The following is a 19147-nucleotide window of genomic DNA, read 5'->3' on the forward strand; positions in this document are numbered from 1 at the left end:
TTGAAGCTCCTCATCAGCAAAATGTTAACGTTCAGCTACACAGTTTATGTTGTCCATCACAAAGCCATAAAACACATTTGCACTTCAGTACACCAAAAGACAGGTCATATAAACTACTTTTACATAAAAATTTGTGATTTTTAGTTTTTAACTTATGGAATGCTACAAAGAGGCAGATGGCTTCATCAAGCATTATCAGATTTTCTCAGTATCCCATCTGATGTTATGAGGTAGTGCCATCTGTGCCAGTGAGAGTATGGAAGTACATGTGTAGATATGCCAGCATAGCTAGCTGGAGTTTTGTAAAGAATTTTATGTTATTTGATTATGGCACTGATTTGTACAGATGTATGAGTTAAACATATATGTGTAATGTTACTTGTGTTAAAAATGCATCAACAGTAGGTCCTTCTAGACAGAAAGAATGTATGCATGTATATTAGGTTGCATTGTTGTAACTAATTAAATGTGTACATTTATCAGAAAACCCTGGAAGAATAGAAAGTCTGAAATTGTGTTATAGTTTTCAGACACTGCACAGATCTTAGCAAAGCTCTGTATGTGTATTGTACCAGAGTGAGGTGATCAGAGGTGATGTCATCCTCTAATCAGCATCTAATTTCTTTGGAACTCTTGCAGCAGCAGCACTTTGGAACTGGACAGGAAAGATTTTTGACAGGATATATATCTCACACATCCACACAGACAGAGAGAGACATCATTTGGCTTTTGCTGTGGTAAGACACACATCAGCTTGCCTTGCTTTAGTAAGTAGTCAGGAAACAGTAATTCATTAGTTATTCAGAGACATTTAATGAGAATAGTTTAATATTGTTTTCTGCATCTGTGAGAAACTATCCAGCTGTATTATTTTTATATCTCTGGTGTTGAAACTCTGTTTTATTGTTTTTAGTATTCTCCTGTTTTCTGTTTTATAATTTATCATTCAATATTTTAATACCTTTCATTGTGGCTGTTCCTTTAGAGAATACTTTTAACATCTTGAGAGTACTTATGCTTGTTTTAGTGACACTGTGGCCTCTCCTAAAAGCCTTGCTGCTCGGGTCCCAACCTACCATTTATATTAGTATTAATTTTACACAGTATAATTGGGTACCCTTTATAAGAGCCTTAGGGTAGCTGACTGGTATCATTGTGATTAACTCAGAGTCTGGACAGAAAGGGGCACAGCTATTAAATATGTGCCTGCTTTTCCCAGGTGTGTATGCATGCATGTGAAACTCAAATATCCTAGCAAGTGTGTCAGCTACTGGGAACAGGAACACAGAGCTCCAAAGTGGTCAGTGTGGATTTTTTGGGGGGCATGGAGAAAGAGAAAGTGAGTCCTGCCCCAGCATGCTCCATGTGTGCTCTTAAGGGAAATTGTGCTAGGTGCAGGGATCTGCATCTGAAAATATTGTGTGACTCCATCTTTGCTCTTAGTGACCATCCCTCCTTGATTGCTGGCCTTGAGTAGGGACCCGTCACATTCCATGTTTGAATTTTATCAAATTTAGTTAAGTAAAGAGAGCACAGTGATGTTTAGATGATACATAGTTCTTAGCAAAATTGGCAACCCTGTTTTAATCACTGCTGAACTTATTTGAATGTACCAGCTACCTTTTTGCAAAGGGTTCACATCTTTGTAAATTAAAATTGGTGAGTGAATTCAATATTATTTGGAATTTCTAAAAGAGTTTTCCTAGGGAATCTGGAGCAGGTATGTTTGTTGACTCATCAGCGTATTATATCAATAATGTCTCTTCCTTGTATTGTTAGAAAATGAAAAAAAAAAGTGGTCCAAAGATGGAACCCTGTGGAACTCCTATAGGCATATAATGTTATGAAAGAGCACTTCGCCACTCTGCTTGTTTTCTACCTAATACATCAGTAGTGAATCTGGACATTAATACAGTGGATTAAAACTCTTGACTTGTTAATGATCTGCTTCTTGTGGCAAGGGTAAAGGGTTTGAAACTTTCCATGTCTGTTTACCTATTGTGAGACTTTGAGCAAGCCACTTAATGCGACAGTGCTTTGGGGCAATTGGGAATTTAAACTGGGCTCCTTAATTGTCTCCTGGACTGCATGCTTAATAATTAACTATAAACATATGAACTATCATCATCTGTATGAAGGAACTTTGCTTCTATTTGATCACGGAGCATAACTGTATGGTCTGCAAGGGCAAAGGCTCTTGAAGACTCTAAACATAGATGCACCTTTACCTCTGTCTAGAGTAGTATCGATATAGTAACAATATTCAGGACTACAGGTAGTGTACTTTATCTGGCTCTGAAGACATACCTTTTTTTAACCCCACAACTGCTTTAGATCTCCCCAGCCACCACTACCCAATAAACCTAGCAGAACCAGGATCATTCATTTCTCGACCAAGGCAAAAGTTCTATGGGCCAGTCACTCCCTAATCAGAGTAAGAATTGAAAGTCATATGCTGTGACTAGCCTGTCATTCACACATGGAACCTGCCAAACCTAAACCCTGCCTGCAGTATTTGTTTTATTCCAAAAATGCTGCTTTTTGGGGAGTGAAGCATGTGAACATCCCACAAGCAAATACAGTCCTCCCTTTAAGCAACTATGAAGCATAATATTCATAACTGTCTTTAAACCTGTACGCTAGACCTCTGCACTCCTGTGATGGTCAGCAATGTAGTTGGTTGAACCGCACCCCTTCCTCAGAATTCATCACCCACCTTTGCCACCCACCTCTTTCTGCTTTCCATGCATCTACTTTAACATGGGTAATTCAAGATATAATGGAAGTTTTACTGCTCTCTGCCACATAGCCAAGCAAGCACATTTGCTAGCATATTAAAGTGTGTTTATAAACAGAGTTTTTCACCTTTTTTAGTACATTGCTACATTTGAATCATTGCTCCCCCCCACATGTTTGGTACAGTCCCTTCTTTAATATTTTTGATGATAAGCATTGATACACACAAAACAATGTAGTCAAATGCCTGTCTCAGAAAGACTGATGTATGGAAACTGAGCTGTGAATTTTAATTTTTTCTGAGCATACATAATGCTGGAATACTGTAGAATGAGGTTAAAATATCCAATTATTACATCACAAGTCAATTCTTTGCAATATATGGTTCTTATTCCCAGCTTGTCTGTAATGATGGAGATAGATGCTTTGGAATTTTCAACTACTGCTCTGTGTGAATTTAGGCAAAGTGTTTCCTTTGGAACTGAATTAGATGTTCCCATAAAATTCTGCCTACCCTTCTAAGGATGAAACGTCTTATCTGAATTGTATTTCAGGAGGGTGAAACAGTTACCCTTTGGTATATCTTTCCTAGGGCTTGAAATCAGCTTTTGCTGTTCATAGATTCATAGGTTCATAGATGTATACTAGGCTAATGGCCCTGGAGACTTTACAAGCCTTTACAAGCCTAGCCCATAGGATTATCCTGGCATCATGCTACCCGACCTTAGTTCCTAGTGCCTCTGTCGAGTAGAGCCACTGGAGTGATCCCCGGGGTGAATTTTCTATTTCCCATCCACTCATCAAGATTTCTCTTGAAGAGAGCCAGTGAGGCACTCTGCTTGGTATGTATGGGAAGTCTATTCCATAGGATGGACAGTCTCTGGGTTATGAACCTGTCCCTCCAGTTTGTTCTGTTGATTATGGTAATGAGGTTGAGGTCTCTGGAGCATGTAGTGTGGATGGATTGGAATTTCTTTAGATGTAGCATTTCTAACAGAGCTGGGTTAGACATGGCTTTGTAAGTCAAGCAGAGATCGCCTCTAAGTAGGCGATATTAGACAGAGAATAGTTGGAGTTTTTTGAGTCTGTCCACATAGGACAAGTGTTTAAGGCCTAGTATCTTCTTTGTGAGGTTCTTTTGCAACCTCTCCAGTTGGTGCAGGTGTCTAGTGAGGTACATGCCAAATGGGGCATTGTACTCGATGATTGGCCTAATGAGGGAAGAGTAGAGGGAGACGATCTCTTTCTTCTTGGATGTAAAACCCCTTAGTAATGAGATGTGCCACATAGAAGGACTTTCTGATCACAGGGAATGTGTTGGCCAAAAGAGAGGTTGCTGTCAACCTGTGTTTCCAGATCTCTTATAATGCCTTCTGTGTTCAGTGGACTACCATCGATGTGGTAATTCATGGGAACCGGGTTTTTCCCAAAGGAGATGATGACACATTTTTTGGCATTGAGCTTAAGGTCATGGTTCTAACACCAGTTGTTGGTTTCAGTGAGGCCTTTCTGTAGGATGTCAACATCACTTAGGGAGTTAATTATGGCTCCCAACTTGCAATCGTCTGCAAACTTTGTCAGCCAGAGTCCTTTCATGTTGGCCAGGACTTCAGAGAAGTAGATACCAAACAGGAGAGGACCCAGGACCAAAACCTGTTGGACTCCACTCGTGACTGGTCGGTAGTCTGACTTGGAGTCAGCTACTTTCAAATTGTGGGTTCTATCTGTGAGCCAGTTTGCAACCCACCTAATGATATAGGGGTTGATGCCTAGCTTAGTGAGTTCCTGAGTGGGGAATGCTATCAAAGGCCTTGGCCAGATCAAGGTAGGCTGTATGAACCACTTGCCTTCATCCACAGCTCTGGTGACTGACTCAAAGAAGTTGACCAGGTTGAGCAGACATGATCTACCCTTCACAAAACCAAACTGTGTGGGATCCAGAATTTGGAGATTCCCTATAGCCTTGTTTATTAGGTCCATGATGATGCGTTCCATAGCTTTGCATATCAGACTCATCAGGCTAATGGGGCGATAGTTTCCAGGGTCTGTAGTTGCTCCTCCTTTGTGGACAGGGTTGCCTGTAGCAGTGTGCCATTCGGTAAGGACAAAGCCTGAGGTGAGGCTGTCATTGAACAGGGCACAAAGGTGAGGTGCCAGTTCACTCTGTAGTTCATGTAGAACACAGCCAGGGATATTGTTAGGTCCCACAGAAGCTGTATTCTTGGGCTTGGACAATGCTGTTTTAACCTGTGCAGCAGTAATACTGGGTGCCTGGCAATCTACTGGTACTGTGATTGGTCCTTTGGTGGGGGAGAGAGGGGTAAAGTTGGCACTGAATCTGTCTGCCAATACATTGGCAATATCTGTTGGCTTGGTATAGGAGGAGCCATTGTTCAATAGCTCTGAGCAGATCTGGGTATTGCCGTGGAGATTCTTTACATAACTATAGAAGGCCTTGTGGTTGTCTTTACTATCTACTGCAATTCTGTTTTCATAGCTAGCTTTAGAGGATTTGATGAGGGATCTCAACTTTTTGTTGGGACTGATAAGATACTTTTTCCAGTCTTGGGACTTCACCTTATTCCACGTCAGTTTCCTCCTTCTGTTGTAGAGTTTGTTTATGGCAGGGGACCACCAGATTGGCTTCCTTTTTTTGGAGGAGATAATCTTGGTTCTATCGGGTATGGCTTGATCCATGCATTTGTGTACGTGTTCGTACAGGACATTAGTGTATGATTCAACAGTCATGCAGCTGTTCACCAATTGCATGGCAACCGTGAAGGCAGCCATCTCTGTTTTAGGAGACCAAAGTTAGCTTTGGAGAAGTTTCTCATGATGGTTACCTTTGCTGGGGGTGGGGGAGGTGGGAGGTATGTGGATTTCCAAGGTGATTAGTTTGTGGTCGGATCTAACCAGGGAGGAGTTGACTATTGGTATAGAGTAATGGTCGTCCATGGTAGTAATGACCAGGTCAAGGATGTTGCTACCTCTAGTGGGGGTAAGAACACGCTGGTCCAGGGCATCAGAATTAATGAACTCCAGGAAATGTTGGGCAAGTGTATTGGTACATGAGTAGTTTTCCCAGTTAATGGAGGGGTAGTTGAAGTCACCCAATAAGAGAGTGTTAGGTTGGACCCTAATATTCTCCAGAGTGCTTAGGTACATGGAGTGTCAGTCTTGGGACATGGTTGGGGACTTATAGCAGGCTACGACCTGAATCTCTGTCTTACCCAATGTTAGCTGCACCCGAGGTATCTCTGATGCATTATGCTGGGCTACCAGTCTGGAGGTGTGCGCATCCTTTATGAATATGGAAACACCACCACCTTTGGCGCTTCGGTCCAAGTTCTGGGGTCGAAAGGTGTGGAATGAGTTATAGCCTGATAGTGCAGTGGTGCTTTCTGTTGCCATGAACCAGATCTCTGTTACAGCACAAATGTCAATGCTCTCCATTTTAAGGAGTGTTACTGTCCTTAAAACATATATGTGGTTTCTATGCTCTGTATCTCATTGCAGTGGTCTACCACACATCTGTAATTCAAGGATGTCTGCTGCTCTTAAGTCTAATCTACCTGGAAGATGAAAATCTGTCCAGTAAACTAAGTGCATTAATTAAAAGAAGTATTGATTATCTCAGTGATAGTTTGGGCAGAACCTGTCCAAGATAGTATGTGATACACCTGTCCTATGTACAGACAAAGGCTTTAACCTTCACATTGTGGCTGGCCTTGAGGGACTGACATTATCCAGAATTAGAAATGTTGGTAACTAGTTATGTAAATAATTATCTAGCTGACTAGAGATGATTGCATTTTCATGATTACTGGATAAAATCCAATCAAGGATATTTTCAGTAACTCTTCTTTTGTAAAGTAAAATATTTTCTGCAGGTATTTTTGCAAATACAAGAATAACGTCTTTACCAGGTACGCTTGGGGGTTTGATGATCATTAATTCAGACCTAAAGATGTCCTGGACTACAAGTTCTACCCCACTAACTCTTTGACCAGTTAGATACTTTCTGCATTCTGCATATACCTTGCATAAAAAGAATGAGCCATGATTTAGTCACAGCAAGTATATGAGATTTGGTGGATACTAACATGACCTGACAGTCTGGAAATTTATCGTAAATGTTCTGCACATTCGGGCATGTTATATTTAGGCCTTTCCTGAATGATCTTCAGATGCTTTGGTAGCACAGCTATGACTTACAGGGCTATATTCAATATTCCTGTAACACTGTAATCTGAGATAATGCAAAAAGGCAAGGAACCCCCCTCTCACTAGAGCCTAATGCTGTCACCTTTTTGTTCTAACATTTTAAATAAAATGTCCTGTCATTCATAAAATGCAACATCATGCAAGAAAATAACAATACAGACCTCATTCTCTTTCAAGTGTTGTTTGCCTAAGCAGTTAAAATAAAGGTAGCTTTTAACCAAATTCAGTTCATAATGACTTCCCTATTTTGATGATGTACTTACTCAGACTCAACATATCCCAGAGTTAATAATGCCACAAAGAGCAAGTGATGATAAATAAAGCATTCCAAATATAACAGTCAGTCATATAGAAGAAACTCCTGTGCCCTACTGCAATCCAGAGCTCTATAAGTGATATTAAGAACAGCATACACTTAATTACTGAGTCTATCAGGGATCCTGTGTTGGGGTGCAAAGCAACAAAGTTGTCTAATAACCTTGCTGGTCATATTTAATTGGGCAGAACCTCCAGTTCTCTATGGCAATTCTGAAACAAATTTAACTGATTCTCATCCCCCACATAAAAAGAACATTCCTCTATGTTAAACATCCTTCAGAGTAAGCAACAAATGCAATTATATCCTTTTAGGTCTACTGAAAATTATTATTATGAACAATTGATAGTATAAAAATCTAAAAGGAAGAGGGGCTCTTCAGATGCTATAACCTGCATGAAAAGCAGATGAGGAAAATGTTTACCTGTCTATTCTACCTACACTTTGCCCCTGTTAAATGTGTCATTGCAATATGACATTTACTTGTCTTCCTCACGGTCATCATCAAGATAGTCTTACGTCTCCTTGAGCTACACTGAAATTCTCAACCATTCTTACATCAACCACCTTTTGTGAGAGGCTGTTCCATGCAACGAAAAACCTGCACTCAAAAAAAAAAAAAAAAACTTAAAATCTCTAGTCACCTTCTCTCTGTTTTGAAATTGTGCACCTTGTTGTCAGACAATTCTTTTTTTCTACAAATGTCACCCACCTTGACTTAAATGAATCATTTATCATATGTGAACGCCTCTAGACTGTATCCTTTCTCATTTCCTGAAGAGTATGTGGCACAATCGATTAGTTTTCTCTCACATAGGCTTTGATGCCAATCTTATGGCAGTTCTCCTCTGAACATCCTTCAGACTATTATATCTTTACACAGATGGGGACTCAAGAGTTTGTGTGTGTCTTTCGGCTTTTCCCGGTTAGGGGTCGCCACAGCGGAACTCCAGTCCGCTAATGATTGGCAGTAGATTTTTTACGTACTGGCTTGCAGGGCCTAACACACAACCTTCAATGAAGGAACGCCCATTCATGCATGTCGCTACACAGAAGACACTAACTGAGAATCGAGTGGGCAACGTCTAACTGTGAGGCGACAACGCTACCACAGCACCACCGATGGGGACTCAAGAGTAATACAGAATATTCGGGACTGCGTTTTGCCAAGTAGCATTAAATGGGGCTAACAACTTATTTTGTTCATCTAGTAACTCCTTTTTTTGTACATTTCTGAATACTCTCATCTTTTCTTATTTCTTTGTCATAGTGATGTTTCATCTTTATTTTTTCTGAAAGGGATATCTCAAGGTTTCTTTCTATTTGTGCTGTTCAAAATACGTTAACTTACAGTGTGCCATCTCTTCCTGGATTTTTTCCCATTTGCAGAGCATTCCATTTTTTTGTGTAAAACCTGAGGGCCCATATGTGTTTACTTATAATGATTTGTTAAGTTTAATTGTGATTTATTAAACTGTTACAAATAATAGTGATGATATACTCTTAGTGGACAACATCTGCTTCACATACCAGCTTTAATATGTACTGTAAAATGAGGTACCAGATATAAACTATTATATAAACATAAATGCCCAAGAATAATCCAGTCATGGGAAAACATACTATAAAATTCTATATCTCATTATAGTTAAGGAAGACATATGACAAAGTCATACCTGAGATTGAATAAAATGTGTTCCAAATAAGGTGCTTCGTGCTTCAGAGCCTCTAGATGGTGGAACACTAAGCGTTTCAACAGTAATACGGGATATTGGCACAGACGCCAGCTTGCTATCAAATATCTTCAGGCTAACCATGTGTTTGTCATCATCTGCAGAAGCAGAAAGTAAACAGAATGAAGTGTAGCAGAAAGCAATATGCACTTCAATATTCTAAAAATAAGTGTATTGCTGTTCAATTGCACTGTACAAAACTACCAATTTTAAAGGATATTTTAACAAACATTATTGCTTTAGAATGATAAATGCACAGTGTATACTACATATTTAAAAAGCTACAAAATTATTCATGCTACATTTAATATGCAACAAACTATGCTAATTCTATAAAAATACAAATCAATCTCCACAGCAGTGCATTCAACCACTTCAGTGTATAGAATGTATGTCATTATTTAGTTACTTCAATTCTTAGATCACCCCAGTGATTTGCCAAAAAAACACAAATTTTATGGGGAACAGAAAAAAAAAGTATAAGCCAAAAATCTGGACATTCTGTGAAAATCTGGACAGTTGAGAGGTATGTAAAATCTTTACACAGGTATAGAAATGCATCTACAAGCTATAAACATAACTACTAAGATGCATTATTCAGTTGTGTGATTTTACAAACTGTGAACTTTGCTTTATGAAACTTCTCGATAAATGTCTTACTTACACTTAATATGGCTTGCTTAATCTATAAAGAGTTGAAATGCCAAAATAATTTTTTTCTTCATTGTATGTATTGTATTATTTCTATGCATGTCAAATGTTCAGATGTTTTGTGACTGGATCAGTTATCTTTCTCAGAAAAACAATTTAAATAAATAAGTAAATAAACTTATTGCATTAAAATAAAAACAATGAGAAAATGAGAAAAAATAAATAATAATGAAATAAAAACCTTTCAGTTCCATATAACTACAATCTTCTAAGGCTTATATATCACTTAGTGGTAATGACAGCGGACAGTGCTTGAATGGGTGTCTGGAGTTAGCCGAGGAAAAAAACTGGGCAATACAGCTGCTTCATCAGGAAGTGAAACAGTATTCATTTCAACTTAGTTTTAAGTCATGCCTTTTTCTCTTTGTGTGGCATTTACTGATGTGTGGCTAAAATATGCCTGATTTTGTTTTGAAACGTTTCAGTGCCACAACTCAGTGGGTACCCCATCTAATGGTATCTTACAAACTGTGCACTTGTTTGTATGACATAGGGACTACTAATGGGTGGGAGGGTGGAGGGTGTGGTCCAGTAAGGGTGAGCTGTCTTATTATTGGCTTAATTGGCTTATCATTAAAAACTCCTGATTTTTCAATTGCAAAAGCTTTTCACCTTCAAAACACGAAAAGCCTAATGTAAGGGCATTTTTTCTTCCCAATCTGCATATGTGCGAAAAATAAGAATGGAAGAAACTCAGGAAAGGAAATACAGAGAAGCAAGATGAGACCGGAGAGAAGCATGCATATTTTTAAAGGCAGCAGCAGCTTACTGGTTGTTAGTAGATAGGGTGGTGAATTTTGTAATGGAAATTTTTTTGTTGTTGTTGTTTAACCAAACCAGATTAATAACTGCAGTTTTTGTTGAAGTCAGAAATCGGCTAGGGCATTGTAGGCTACTGGAGTGAAGATAAGCATTTTTTTTAATTATTTTAAAATGTGAAGATAACCAGATTTTCCTTCTTATTTTTGGAGGGCGGAGGGCATTGTATGGTGTATGCTATGGAAGAAATTATTTAAAATTGTAAAGTATGGCTAGTGTGTGTACATGTGCCTTTGTTTAAATATTTTGAAATTGGACATTTATGTTCCTTTTTTTTCATTGTACTCTTTTCTCTCTTTTTTTTGGTTTTGGTACAGTGGGGGTAGCAAGCTAGGCTGTGGATTAAAGTAACTTTTCCTTTTACCTGCTCATTTTAAATTCCACCATTAATGCTGGCTAGTAAGCATTTGCATTAATAAATTGGAATACTATTTATGCTTTTTTTTTGGGGGGGGGTAGCTATGCTATAAATTAAAGTAATTTGTCCTTTTCATTTGCTCAGTTTAAATTCTGCCATTAAGGGCTTACTAGTGTGCATTTGTTTCTTCATGTGTTTATTTATTTGACATTTGGTTACTAGGAAAGTCTGAGTGGGTAAGAAACCAATTTTCAGCAGCGGCCTGGGAAGTAAAGCTCCAATACAAAGACAGAAAAAAAAATGTACATAATAAACAACAGAAAACAAAGACAATATACAGATGAAACCCAGAAAAAAAACATATGGATACATTTAACATGGGAAAATTAACAAGCATAACTAACATGCAATGACTTTTACAAAGCAAATTAGCAATATGAATACATTTTTCATAGAAAGTAAAACAAAATATGGCAGATAGGATATTTGTCATAATAAGGGGTTACACAGATAAGTATTTTAACAATAAAGACAGACAGTATAATTGGTCAGATTATTTGAATCTAAAACAGAGATAAACACTTATAAGTAGTAATGGCAAGGAAATAATAGGAATGGAGATAAGGGTTATGAAGGTAACCAGTGAAGGGAGACATGAAAGAGTTAGAGATTCAATAAAAAGAATATAGATATATGGAACAGCAGGGAGTTGGTGATTAGGTTGAGTATAGCAGGGGATATAAAACAGAGAAGAAAAGTGACAGCAGAGATGGTGGTTGCAATAGAGATAAAGAATGAAAGAAGGCTAGAGGGGAGAAAGTGGGAGAGGGTAGGTGAATTAGAGATGAAAGAGGATGAAAGGAGGCAAGAAGGAAGAAGTGAGAGTGGGGTAGGTGAGTGTGAATAAATCTGAAAATGTATTCTTTGTTGAGAGGGTGGCAATAACGGTGCCCGTTTCATATTATTTTAAAGGCTGGCTGGTGTACACTAATGTGAAATAAACTGTTTTGAATGTATTTAGATGGGAAGTGGCTAGCTATGCTGTGACAACTTTTCTTCATTCACTCAGCTTAAAGCTTGTTATTAAGGGCTGGCCAGAGCGTATTTTTGTGAAACACTGGACTTTAGATTCACGTAACCCTTTCCAAGGTAAATATTTGTATTTTACTCTGGTTATGTAGTCTGGGTATGTCCTTACTCAGTTTGCTCTGTAGTGTCCCACATAGACTTTGAACATTAGTTTGAACAACATTCAGGCAAAAATGATCCTCTTCATTAAAATTATTTTAATTTTCTGAATCGTGGCAGGTTATGTTTTGTAAAGCCAATCTTGTTTGCTTGTGCTATTTGGCAGTTACCTGTTTGAATAATTTTTCCTCATATGGAAAGTGGAAACCAGGTAGTGATAGTTTTGGATTTTAAAAATCAAGGTTGCTATACCATGACAGATTGAACTGGATATATTTTCTCTTTTTTATTTATGTTTGTGAATTTCTCTCTCTCTCTCTCTCTCTCTATATATATATATATATACATGCATACACATATATAAATATAGCTATATATGGATCCCTATCATATAATAGAAACCTCATTTGACTGAAACACATTTGACTGAAACCATAAGACTGAAATTTCAAAAGACTGAAAAGTGACTTGACTGAAACCTATAATACTGAATTTCAACATACTAAATTGTAAACTGGACTATATAAAACCAGAATAGGTAGGGGTATACGCCCCACATGCCCCACAATGTGGGGGGCTGCACCCCCAACTATATATACTAACTCCAGGATCGTACTACAGTGGGGAAAAGGGCATATACCTTTCACTTACCTTACAGTAGTCTACATGCGCCACTACTATGCCCTTTCACTTACCTTACAATAGTCTACATGCGCCACTACTATGCCCTTTCACTTACCTTACAATAGTCTACATGCTGCCACTACTATGCCCTTTCACTTACCTTACAATAGTCTACATGCGCCACTACTATGCCCTTTCACTTACCTTACAATAGTCTACATGCGCCACTACTATGCCCTTTCACTTACCTTACAATAGTCTACATGCGCCACTACTATGCCCTTTCACTTACCTTACAATAGTCTACATGCTGCCACTACTATGCCCTTTCACTTACCTTACAATAGTCTACATGCGCCACTACTATGCCCTTTTCCCCACTGTAGTGCAATCCTGGAGTTAGTATATATAGTTAGGGGGGGTGGGGAGTAAGCCCCCCCCCCACATTGGGGAGATCTGGTTTTATATGGTCCAGTTTACAATTTACTATGTTTAAATTCAGTATTATGGGTTTCAGTCTTATGGGTTTCAGTCAAGTGACTTTTCAGTCTTTTGAAATTTCAGTCTTATGGTCTCAGTCAAATGAGGTTTCTATCATATGATAGAGATCCCTATACGCACACACACACACACACACACACACACACACACACACACACACACACACACACACACATACACACACACACACACACACACACACACACACACACACACACACACACACACACACACACAAATCTATGTCAGATGATCGGAGTTTCAAAAAGTTGAACTTCATATGGTTGAGATCATATGACTGACTTTCTCAAAAGTCAAACAAGACAAAGCAATAAAAATCTACATTTTGCAGGCTGCAGCTCCACACACCCTGCATATTACATTATATATACCAATAGAAAGGAGATGTTAGCAAGAGAAAACCTCAACAGAGTAAAAATAATAACAGAAGAAAGACACTCTAGTAAAGAGCCAGTCCAAGACTTTAATGAAAACACTAGGAATATTTTGATTATCACTGCATGGCCAATACTTGTTCCAGACAACTTGAGAGTTAATCTGGTTAACCAGGGGAGTGAACCTTTTCAGAATAATGATGGATCTTTCTCTGCTGTTCAATGAGAATGAGAATAGACCAAAGACCAAAGGAGGCAGTCAATATTCGACAACTTTGTGGTTTTATAAATTTTTACCAACTGGAGAAAAGGTGTTAAGAACTCGGATAGTTTATTCAAAACAAAAGAAAATGTTTTGTTTTTGCTGGATACTGTTCACAGATACAAAACTGATACATCCTGCTTTATAACTGGCTTTAAAACCTGGTGGGTAATACATCCTAAAGTCTCTAAACATGAGAAATCTGAACACCTGCTTAGAAAAATCGAAGGCCTTGGCAACGTGACTGAAACTTAAAAAAAAAATCTATTGATAATGTCTATCAGGTAGAAATAGATAATGAGTGGAACGAGAGACATTTTACATCATCTTTTGCATATAATTATGTTTTTGGCCAAACACAACCTTCCTTTCCATGGTCACACAAATGATACATCATTAGCAAACAAAGGACATTTTTGGGAGGTTGGTGGATTTATTCTCGAAATATGACCCAGTTTTGAGAGACTATTTTATAAAACATTAAACATGCTATTCCTTTGAAATGAGATCGATTTCATATTTATCTCTCAAAATTCAAAATAAATTAATTTATATTCTGGGAAATCATGTAAAAAAATAGTGGCGGATATTAGAAGAGCAAAATACTTTGGAATTCTTTTTGATAGCACTCTTGATGTTTCATACACTGATCAAATGTGTGAAGTGATCAGATATGTCCATACTGAAGTGAAAATAAGGGAGTCATTCTTTCGCTTCTTTACTATTTCTGGGAAGAGTGATGCTGAACTCACCAAAGATGTCTTGAAAAAATGGATAGTGATGGACTAGATATAAAACTTTGTCATGAGCAAGGTTATGACATTGATGGTACTATGGCTGTTATCAGTGTTCAGTCAAAAATCAAAGAAATTAATCCAAAGCCCTTATTTGTACATTGTACAAATCATTCTCTGAACTTCTACAGAGATCACTCTTTTATAAGTGATCCATCACATGTGATGTTTGTCAGAACTTTGGAAAAATGTATTCATTCTTTTACGTTTCACCACATCTATGGAAAATATTGCAGAATGTAGGTATAACAGTGAAATGACTTTCCTAGGTAAGATGGAGTGCTCATTATGTAGCTGTGTGGGCAGTAAAGACAAATTATAAAACAGTAATCTCAACATTTAAAGTGCTGTGATCCAAAAGAAAATGTGGACACAAGAAAGTTAGCTCAGACTTTGCTCTCTGCTGTATGTATTTTTTCTTTTCTGAATTATCCTTTTTTGTCTTATGTAAAGTTTTAGATGATGTTAATGAGGTACACAAATATTTGAAAACAGCCAGAATCAAGCTTGAACAATGTAGAGTGAAACTCCAAGCTTTATAGTTTTACCTTGAAGATCAGTGCACAGAAATTGTGGAGAAGGCCGTTAACTATGCAACAGTAAAATGCAAGGAAATGGACATCTGCATTAAAAAAAATCTAATTTTGAAGAAGAATGCCAAGAGAAATGACAAAAGATGGAGGCCTTACAATACCAGAAGACATCAAAAGGGTAATGTTTGAATGCCTTGATAATTTTCATCAAGAACTGGACACTGGTTCAAAACCAGTAGATCAAATAATGTTAGTGTTTGCCATCATTCAGCCATTTTCAATTATTTTTGCAGAAAAACATCTTCAGAAACTTCTACCAAGTATAACAGAAATTTATGAGTGAAGATCTAATAGTTGAAGTTCTTCAACTGTGAAGACATTTGAAAGCTGTTAGAATCCACCCCAAATAAATGAGAACATGAACAGTATTGCAGTTTCTCGAATTTATTTTGAATGGAATGTTTATGAATCTCTTCTAAACTTATCCTTATGTTTAAGGCTTTTTGTAGCTATTTGTGTATCTGCTGTATCATGTAAAAGAAACTTTTTGAAATTAAAATTAATTAAAGGTGCTCTTTGATCAACTATGAGTGAAGGCAGATTGACAAATTTGGCCATACTGTCTACTGAGTATGAATAGGTTCATAGATTAATACTAGACTAACTGCCCTTATGGGCCATTTTAAGTCTAGCCAGATACCCCATGCGAGAATCAAACCCTGCATCTGGTGTTTGTAAGGCAAACACCTTAACCATTATACCAACCTCCCACCAGGCAAAGAAGATACATTTTGATAAAGTGATTGATAAATCTGCACAAGTTAAGTCTCAAAAACAGAAATTGTAATGTTTTATTATAGTGCAAAAAGATAATTTGTAGGCATTAATTCTCCTTTTCAAGATACAATAACGTAATCTTTTCTTGCCTTTATTGTAATATTTTCATTTATTGTACTGGGATGAATACAGTATATACATATGAAGTTCAATAAAAGAAAAAAATTACTGTATTGTTTTCTGGCTGTTATTTTGTTTGATTTCATGATTATTACTGAAAACAACTGACTCAGAGGAGGAGAGTACTTGAAAAAAATCTCCGCTGGGGAGGTGTTAAAAATATTTTCAGCGCCTGTCAAATATGTTAGGTATGCTACTATGACACAACAATGAAAACACATTCACAAGTTGCTGTACATCTGAATATTGTTTTCAGAAAAGGTAGAATAGCTGAAACTCATTATCAAAGGAAACCTATACATTTTCCATTAGGGATTAGCTCCTTGCATTGCCATAATGGGGAGGGGAAACTCCACAGATGTACACTTGTGTAGAAATCGTATCAATCCATCAAAGGAACTTTCAAAGATTGCCAAAACATGAAAATTACTTACTGAAAGATATTTTCAGCAAAAATCTTTTCTGTTTGGCAGGGGAGCAATGTACCTGTATTTCAATGAGGGGGATTCCCCTCGAACAACCCATACTTGTATATATCAACTACACAGCTGGATGATGGAATGCAAAACCGCAAATTCACCCTGGGAATTTCACCTGTGTCCATCTTGGACATGGGCAGTAGTAGTTGACTTAGTTCTGTTTAATACCTTGATATTCTTGGGAACAGGGGTTGTACATGACTAGACTTGTGAAGGCCCTAGGGGCATTTGCCTAGTAACCTCCTGGGATCGTATGACAACAGTGGGGTAATGGGCAAATCCAGCTAACACAAAAAGTAGCTTTCAGCAAGTTTACTTATCAACATCAGTGTCCATTGAAAGAATGCATAAGTAACTAATAGGCTAGCCTTTCTTTTATTAGTTCTGAGGTCACTGACCTTGGGGCAAGTAAAATGTCTCCTTTCAATATGAAAACTTCTGCATAACAACAACATTTCTTATAAACTCACTGTTCTTTTGCAGTGATTAGAATCTGAAAAACTGTTCCATATACAGATTTCTATTTATCTGTATCAAATGAAGGGTTCTGTATTTCTGATATTAAACCATTAAATGCTCTGTATCTGTATGACTACCACATTTCCTATCACATCATGAAGAGTATTTTCCCAAATCAATATAATGTTTTGGATAAGACAATTGACTTCACTTAGTCAGCTCAGGTCATATGTTAAGGCCATCTTTGATCTGTAATCTTGGGTTTGAATGCAAACTGTGTGACTTAGCAAATCATGTAACTACAGGGACTCAAAAAGCACACAGATCACGATGAATTGAATGGCTTAGTTTCCTACTCCGTGATCTGGGGGTTTCCAATTCCCAAATTACCTTACTGGGTGAACTGTTGGACATGGTCCTGACCAACAATTACATTACATTTAAGAAAAAAATTTTGTACAGAAAACAGGTGTGGCAATGGGTTCCCCTTGTGCACAAGCTTCACCAACCTAGTGATGGTGTATTGGGAAAGGGAATTCATACAGAAAGTACCCCATATTGCAGAAAAGATACACTATTACACGCATTTCCTTGACGATATTTTTATGTTAGTGGAAGGGGATGAAAAAGAAGCATTTAATTTGGTAACATATTTTAACAACACAACTGAATTTTTAAAATTCACCTATACATCTGATAGAGAAAGAATAGCCTACTTGGATGTAGACTTAAGAAAAGACTCCCTTAACAATTGTTACACAGCTAGAATTTTCAGGAAAGGCACTTATTCAAACACCTTTCTTCATTTCAGTAGCTGTCACCCTCTTTTTCAGAAATGTTCAGTAGTAAAAGGACAACTGGGGAGGGCGGCATGAATGGTTACTATTGACGTAGACTTTCTTCTGGAGTGTGACAAACTAGAGGACATCTTCATTAAAAGAGGGTACCCAACTTTACTTGTCAAAGACTTAATAGTTGCAGTCAAAGATAAGAGATCCAGGGGTGTGTATAAACCATTACTGAGAGGTGATCAAGGTAATGAGTTTCACACTACTAGTTCAAGTGTGACCTCAAACCCAAGCAATCCAACAAGGCTGGTGAGTTTCATCACTACTTTCAGTACAGATGGATATGAAATGGGCGGCACAGTGGTGCAGTGGTTAACATTGTCACCTCACAGCAAGAGATTCTCCGGTTCGATTCTCGGCTGGGGTGCCTTCTGTGTGGAGTTTGCATGTTCTCCCTGTGTTCGCGTGGGTTTCCTCCGGGTACTCCGGTTTCCTCCCACATTCCAAAGACATGCATCTGGAGCATTTCTCCCCGGGCCTCCGCTGAAAACAGGCTCTGTGGAACCAAGTCAGACTTTCCCGGTCAACAAATGATAAATAAAAAAAAAAATAAAAAGATAAATAAATCGTGAATATCATCAACAAAAATTGGGACCTTATAAAATCTGATTACCCTTTATATCTTAAACTTAAGTGTCCCCCCAAAGTAGTATTCAAGAGAGGATACAATTTAAAAAAATTATTGCAAACTGATAGAAGTGTATCAAATTCTTCCAATAGGAGAGAAATGTGGAAATTTAACATGTGTCCCTATTGTTCCCACGCTGATATAGGCCAAAGTTTCCATATCAGGGAGACTAGTTACAAACTTTATCAGAAGTTTGATTGTAGCTCTAAGGGGGTAATATATGTAGCTCAGTGCAAATTGTCCCCTGCCTTCTACATCGGTAAAACCGGCAGGAAATTGAAGGAGAGGATTTATTGAGCATTTGTACAGTATTAGGACAGCAAAACAAGAAAATGCTTTAGCTAGACATGTACAAAACTTCCCATTGCACTCTTTCAAATTCAGAGCAATAGATAGTTGTATACCAGACGTGAGGGGTGGGCCGACAACTCTACTATTAGAAAGAACAGAATTGTTGTGGCAGTTACGAACCCGTGCATGCTCCCATCCGGGCTTGAATGAAAAGTACTCTATTGCTTGTATATTGAAGCGTAAGAGCCTCATAAGGTAATTTTGGGTTTACATTAGTATGTATGGATTTAT

General features: G+C 37.8%; 1 protein-coding gene across 1 annotated transcript in view; it reads right to left on the reverse strand.

Moving 5' to 3' along the window:
- FAM149A (family with sequence similarity 149 member A) overlaps positions 1 to 19147 on the reverse strand; it is a 641502-nt gene that overhangs the window by 247783 nt on the left and 374572 nt on the right. Inside the window, exon 8 of the mRNA XM_044062512.1 lies at positions 8953 to 9107. Within this exon, the coding sequence (XP_043918447.1) occupies positions 8953 to 9107 (155 nt within the window). The remainder of the gene's footprint in view (positions 1 to 8952; positions 9108 to 19147) is intronic.

Source organism: Protopterus annectens, chromosome 2.part1 (assembly GCF_019279795.1).
Source record: "Protopterus annectens isolate FY-2018-M chromosome 2.part1, PAN1.0, whole genome shotgun sequence".
Lineage (NCBI taxonomy): Eukaryota > Metazoa > Chordata > Ceratodontiformes > Protopteridae > Protopterus > Protopterus annectens.